Below are 7,531 nucleotides of genomic sequence, written 5' to 3'. Positions count from 1 at the left end.
CGAAACACTTCAACAAGGAAAAATTACTTCTTACCAGGAGAACCATTTTGAAAGCTCTAACGTAATTTCCAAATCAGTAATGTCTGTTTGAAATAGGGTGGAAACTACGCTCATAAATACTATCTTCCATATTGATGATGTTAAAGATTTATTTTTCGGCAGTAAATTAGTTCCCCATAAGCCGGTATTCAATCTATCATGTGGCACCAGTGTCGGCGGATGCTATTACCACGAGAATTTTGATACCCTGCCCCCCCCCCCCTAGATGCAGGCACTTGTGCCGAAGCGAAACCGCACTAGGAATTTAATTTTACAGAGAGTATTCAAAGATAATATTTAAGATATTAGGCTGCATTATTCACTAAAAACACCAATGCATCCTTTCACTGTTTTAGGAAATTTCTTTCAAACAACACTTTTTTCGATTCATACTCTTTCATACTCAGTTCATACGTGAATCAATAATTATATCGAAACCAATCAACAAAACAACATGAGATGAGCCAGGCTTTTTCGAGACTAGAACTAATGAAACAATTCAATAAGTAACAAACACCATGAAATATCCTAGTTTTCACTGCCACCGAATTTGGCTGGAGTAGGAATCATAGATCGGCGACTAGGAATGAGGGAAGCTTGTGCTTTGTTTATCATTCTTGGAATGTTTCCATTATTTTGATGCGAAACGGGTGATAGAACAGCGCCTTCCGAAAGCTGACACTTTTTGGAATCTTGTGGCAAAGCTCGTGGTTTCAAGGATCCATCGTTGGCAAGTTTTTGCATCGAGATAAAATTTCTCTGCGGAGCAATAAGGGCTTTGTGTCTCGGTGAATTCGGCTTCTCCGATAGGGCTAGAGAATTTGGTCTTCGAACAGCGGGAACTGCTTGTTTCTCCTCTTCATTTAATTTCTCGAAAGTCGAACTCCTACTCAAAGGTGATTTTGGAGATGATGTCTGAGAAGAAGACCTGAAAATTATAAAACAAATACAATGATTTCCATAACATAAAAATTAATAGTATGATAAGTGTTTGTTGCCGTTCTAAACGCAAAAACCATATCTGCCGAGTTCAAAATGAGAAATGGCAGTTTAAAGTTTTGCGTCTCCATGTATTTGATTCAGATGCAACTTTTTCAGAACTTTTTAAGGAGTAAATTTATTTATTTTTAAACTTATTTATTTATTTATTTATTTGAAATTTCAATGTTAATATCAAAGTTTTCCAAAATTTTGGGAGCCAATATTTTTAAAAAATATTAACTATCATTTTTAGTTAAAATTTAGGTTCAGATCATAAAAATAAACCAACACCAACATGCATCAAATGTTTTACGGAAATATATAAGACACTTTCTGCGATGTCACGCACGCAAAACGAGAAACCAGCACATTAAAAAATGAGGCTTAAACAACTGCTGTTAACATAAATCTCTACGAGGAAAATTTAACGCATTTTTACGATAATTTGAAAAGTTTTTTACGTATGGTAATAAATAAGGTTTCAAATTGTTCAGAATTAAATTATGCATACTGTCTGACTACGGATTGTATGGAAAGACAAACATCCGTTTTACAGCCGGAAATGGACGAATCTATTATTTTTTACCGATGTCAGCTTTTGCAGAAGCAGAGTCTCATTCAAGTGAGCGGAATACGCGCATCAAATTTTTACTGTTCCCCCTTATTCACATAGATTCGTTTTATCTGGACGTTTGAAAATTCCATGCAATCCGTGGTTGGACAGTAACATATATTTTTTTTCCAGAAAGTAGAGAACTTTGAAGATTAAAGGTCCTTAGACCCCTTAAAGAATATTTCCCATTGAAAAATGCCCACAAAGTAAAATATTTAGGTTTATGTGACAAAGAACCACGTGGTGACCATAACTCAATTCTGATAAAAAGTGCAGATACGACTTTTGTGTTTATCACGGCAGTATGAAGGAATTCTATGGAATTATGTAAAAGATGAAACTTTCCTTTTTATGACATTTACACTGGATTATCCATTAATATAGTTCTAAGGAAACTTTCTACATAATTTTTTTAGACCTATTTTTTTCGGAACGAATAGGCAGAAGCCATTCTTAGATGAAAAGTAAAAATTATCGCGGGTATGTGGGTAAAGTCTATTGCGTACAGTAATTTTTTCATAGCAAATATTTGGAATGAAATGAACATTCCGAAATATATTATAAACATTCTAAATTTTAACATAAATAAAGAGTTCAATAACATTCTTAGAAGTAATATTTTACAAAGATGATCTTCGCTCTAAATTTAAAATTAAAGTAAAACAACTCTACAATTTCAAGAATATACTCATATCTTGGCAGAGAAATCAAACCCTCTTAAGAAGTTTAAAAAGACTAAAGTTGAGAAAATTACTAAATGCGCAAGTATGAAATGCAGATTTAAGACAACTCCTGCCTCGCCAATGCAGTTTGTACTATATGAAGATTTGACACTGAACCATTTTGTAGCCAGCAAGCGTCAGACGCGCACGAGTATTAAATGGGAAAAGTGTGTGAATAGGGTTGCGTTATTTTGTTCAGTATATCGAAAATTATGCCGGACACACACTCACACACACACACAAAGCCCTTGCCAAGCAATTGGGCGTTAGTCAACAATCTGTTTCCAATCCGAAAAAAGTCAGAATACCGAAATAAGCGACACCAAAGTCCTTTGTCTCCACGCTCAATGGTCCATTCATATGGAAAATTGGTTCACGACGCGGTGTCTTGACACAGTAGGAAAGTTCGGCCCTCAGACGGCTGATACACCAGACTTGACTCCTTCCGATTATCACTTGTTTGCGTCGATGGGTCAGGCATTTGCTGAGCAATTTTTTGAAGAACAGGATGAGATAAAATGAACCAAAAGATAAATTATAGGCAAAGATAAAGATTTTCCTGGGTGTGTTGTTCACAAATTGCATGAAAAAGGGGAAATGCATAAGAAGCGATGGAGACTGCTTTGAATACAGATCTTTTAATTATTCTTTCAAGTCATATATTTTTTCAGATATCCGCATTGCATACTTGTACACCTGGCAAAGGTCTACTTGAAGATCTTTAGTCAGCAGGAAAAATAAAAATCATTACTTTTTCTAACTTCTACGGTCAAATAAATACTTTTACATTTTATAGAATTTATACAAAAAAGGAAAATGAATAAGCCCTCCCCTAATACTTCAATCTTACTTACACTTTAGTAATGGTGTTATAACGGGCATTATTACGATAGCCGTTTGCCGATATTAGACTGTTGGACATACCGGACGTGAAACACATACAGAAAAATTACAAAGTAAGAAACTTTGTTTGAAAAGTTATTCCTTTTGATTTAAAAAAAAAAAACTTTGTTTAGCTTTATTTTCTCTCAGGTGAGTGAGAAAGATGATTGACGTTGTATGTATAAATATAATGCGATGCATCACTAAAGGTAAGCTTCATGCTTGTAATGACCAAAATGCATCAACATGTATGAATTTTAATACGTTGCAAAGACTTTGCAAAAAGAAGTATAAAGGTATTTTCCTTTAAACGATTCAGTTCCATTTGTTGGAATATATGTTCTAATTCACCAGTTATTTGTAGTTTAAAGCTGCACACACATATATTTATACAGAGAACATTCCGTACCGCCGCTGTTATAGAGTATCGGAAAAAGGGATGGTCTTTGTTAGAAATGCGTGCACTTTTACTACTATATTCGTAAGTAAAAGGGAAAATGATCAATAAGGCTTTGTGCTACAGTATAAAAGAGAAAACCAAAGTTAACAAAGCACAAAGTCTCAAGAAAATACAGCACATAGCTATTTTAAGGCTACAATGGAGCCTCTTCGTGAGTGCAAAAAAAAAAAAAAAAAAAAAAAAACTCACCACACAACCAGAAAGTTGTGAGAGAACAGTTCTCTCACAACTTTCTGGTTGTGTGGTGTATTTTTTTTTTTTTTTTTTTTGCACTGAGATGAAGAGGCTTCATTGTAGACTTAAAATGGCTATATTGTTGAGAATTTGTGCTTTATTTACGTTGGTTTTTCCCTTTAATCATATTTGTCAGCAGTTATAAATGAAAAAATAAATTATTTTTTTCAAAAGAAGTTTACACATCATTGAGGTAAAAGTGGATTTTTTAAAAAATTTAATGGACAATATTTAAAGTTTAAGTAAATATCAGGCTAAAATGTATACCTTTGGTCTGGTCCTAATTCTTCCCTGGACGAAGTACTTGAATTACTGCCAGTAGAAGAAGTCTTTTCCAGTCTTAACTTGGAATTACGGTTTGCATCTACAGCACTCTTGGATCGCGATTTCCCCGAGTTCTTCCACACAGCGGCAATTTTGCTTCCAATGCTTTTACTTGGCTCCGTTTTCACGGAATTATCACGACCCTGTGGCAAGGATGGAGGATAAGCACTAGACGGGCTCTTGAGTGAGTTTTGAGTCATTTCGCTGGACACAGATGGGATCATGCCTTTTGGAACAGTGGATTTCTTTCTAGTAAAAGTTCGACTATCAAAAGTGCTATTGCCGTCATCATCAAGTGTTGTATAATTCAAATGATCAGTATTTTGTTGAACAGAATTTGTCTGCATGTTGCATTTCTTATTTAATGTTGGGGCTTTAAGCTTTGTAATCATATTTTCATTATTTTGATTAAGTCTTCCGATCAACGATCCTTTTTTGGGACTCCGCGAATAATCACATGTATCACCATTGCTTTGTTCTACTTTAACATAAGTATTTGCGTCTGGATATGAGTTTCTGTTTTTCGTATTTTGCTCGTTTTTCGAAATCAATTTTCTTTTCGAGGAAATCTGAGGTAGTGATGTTTTCCTAAAAGCATATTTAGAAGGTACGTTACTTTGCGGCAAAGCAACCATGCCGTTATAAGTAGGGGACAAAACGTGATCAGTTCTAGGTGAACATTTCTGGTGATGATGTACGGTTCCATCAGGTGATAAAAACTCCTCATCTGATTCGTTCGATACCAAAGACATGGTTTCGTCTTCAATCATGTCCCCATTTGACAGTCCATTTTCTTCGTCAGAAATTTCGGCTTCCTTCAAAGTGTTGATTATCATATCTGCATTTTCTTGTAAAGCTCTGAAGTCTTCAGCACTCATGAAACTTTGTGCTCTGAAGTCATAATACGGAGAGATGTCTCGATGACGAGGATCTTCGGTTAGCGTCAGAGTGAGATTCTCAGTGCTACCATCTCCTGGTTCGTCTTTGGATAATGAATTTTGCATTGGCGCTTGCAGAGTTTCAGAGCCAAAGTCTTCATCATCGCAAGGCAAATCGTCTTCTAATTCCGTATCAGAACCAATGGTGTCACATCCTATTTCAGTCACATCAGCTATAGTTATTTCTGTAACCTCTTGAATTACGGTGGGAACTTTTATCTGAGGAGCTGTTTCCGTAACTGGTGATTCTTTCACACAATTACCAGTAATATTAGAGAGTTCTTTAGCGTAGAGATGGGCCATTGCAGCAGCATCATGCATCCTTTCAGACATACTATCATTGTTATTCTTGTAAGGAGTTACTAATCTCCGATCTTGCTCACCTTCTGAATCACTGCATTCAATGCTATTTAGACTTCCGGTACTAGCAGTTAAAGATATATCATCTAGTATTGATGGGGGATTAATGTTGCCTAACAAATCGGAGGTAGAATTACTCTTCAAACTCAAATTTTCAGTAGAATCATAGTACCCTTTGGAATTTTCATTCGAAGCATTATCAGTATTCAAACGCCCTATTTGTAACTCTCTGAGAAGACTTTTCTTAGAAGCGGAAGTTTGTTTGTTATAACTTTTGCCAAATAATTTTTGGCATTCTTTTGCTACTGCTATTTTGAGATTTTCTTCCGAAGTAGAACTGTTGGTCATACTTAATGAGCCTAAGTCTCCCATAACAGAGGGAGGTCTTGCATTATCTATATCCGATAAGCAACTCAGGGTACTAACAGTCATATCTTCTGTACTGTCAACTCTTGCTCCTAATAAAGCCTCAGCTATCTCTCGAGCTTCCCCAAGAATACTTGACGTTAGCATGATGCTGTCGTCATAATCTCCACTATTGTCTTTCTCAGAGCAGTCTACATCTTTTTCAAAAGTTTCATCACTATTTTTATCGATAAGGTTTTTTGATGATTCTTTATATTTACTTTCGATTTTATCAAATGCATTTTCGTTACGATCGGAAACATTTACTTCTTCTTTAATGCGGTCTTCAGTTACTATAACACCATTAGAAATATTTTTTTCAGAGTTTCTAGAATCTTCTGTGGTTTCATTTCTGGAGGAAGTTTCTAAGCACTTTTCTCTATTTAGTTTTGAAATAACTGCATTTTCATTACCAGAATCAGTTTTCTTCTCTTGAGAACTGGCTTTGTTTTCTGGCGTAACAATGCTTTTCTTGTTAGAAGACATTAAAAAGTCTAACTGAGTTGGCATTTTTTCCGTATTTTTCTGCGAGGAATTGCTCGTTAAACTTGCTGATTTAGATTTAGATTTTTCACTTCTTCTATTTCCTTTTTGATCAATAATCACTTTCAAATTACACGCGTCTTGCTTATGCAATTCATCTGGTTTTTGATGATAATACTGAGTTTTTTCGACCTCCGATGCCTGACCGGAAGATTTCTTATCCACTGGGGACTCTGGAATACGAAACAATCTATTTTTCTCTGCCTTTCGCTCATCTTCTTTTCCCTTTTCTTCGTTTTCCGATAAACTTTCATATTCATTTTCTTTTACTTCCAAATTTCGCAACAATGTCCCTCTCTCCGCTTCATAACTGCATGCATTTGGGTGTCTTTCGAGACCATCTCGCAGAAGCTGGTAACTCAGCTGTGGAACCTTCTGTCTTGCTCCCTGATGCTGTTCTGAACTTTTCTGTGGTAATCCAGCTCGTATACATTGCTCGAGCATAACCCTCTCTTCCGGCGACATATCTTCTGCAGATAAATCGGCAACAAAAGAACTCGATGAGGTACTTTCTGAAATTCTCTTAATCTCGGTTAACTTGATTTCGTTATTTATTGTGTTTTCTGTGGTAGGAAGGCAACGATTTTTCGCTGATTCTTCTTCAAAGTCATTATTTACTGCATGATTTGTCAAAACATAAGAAGGTTCTATCGTTTCACGTATTGCACCATTCTTTGAGTGAGCGGCACCTTTTTCACAACTGATACCAGTTATCTGTAAGGAAAATAAAATAGAATGTGTATATGTTTTTTCAATTAACCTGTAAATATGTTTTCAAATGCATATTGAAACTCATACTAGAACAATAACGGTACTGAAGAAAAACAGTTTAGAGGTACAACAAGTCTAATTTTCCATAGAACTAGCACTTCATTTGTTTCAGATTCCAAATTTGTTAAATTGGTGAAGAAGAATTTGCATGCACAAAATCGGAGAAACAGATTAGCTTTCTATTACTTTCTTAGCATTAACTTATATTAATATGAGTAAACTGTGTTATAATGTGAAATGTTAAAAATTTTTATTATTT

General features: G+C 35.3%; 1 protein-coding gene across 1 annotated transcript in view; it reads right to left on the bottom strand.

The window, feature by feature from the left end:
- Positions 1–567: 567 nt before the first annotated feature.
- LOC129223241 (adenomatous polyposis coli homolog) overlaps positions 568–7,531 on the bottom strand; it is a 72,038-nt gene continuing 65,074 nt past the window's right edge. Inside the window, exons 12-13 of the mRNA XM_054857806.1 lie at positions 4,199–7,215; positions 568–967 (exon numbers count right to left, since the gene is read on the bottom strand). Coding sequence (XP_054713781.1) covers positions 568–967; positions 4,199–7,215 — 3,417 coding nt within the window. The remainder of the gene's footprint in view (positions 968–4,198; positions 7,216–7,531) is intronic.

The sequence above is a fragment of the Uloborus diversus genome, chromosome 5 (assembly GCF_026930045.1).
Source record: "Uloborus diversus isolate 005 chromosome 5, Udiv.v.3.1, whole genome shotgun sequence".
NCBI classification, from domain to species: Eukaryota; Metazoa; Arthropoda; class Arachnida; order Araneae; family Uloboridae; genus Uloborus; species Uloborus diversus.
This window is presented reverse-complemented; position numbering and strand designations above follow the sequence as displayed.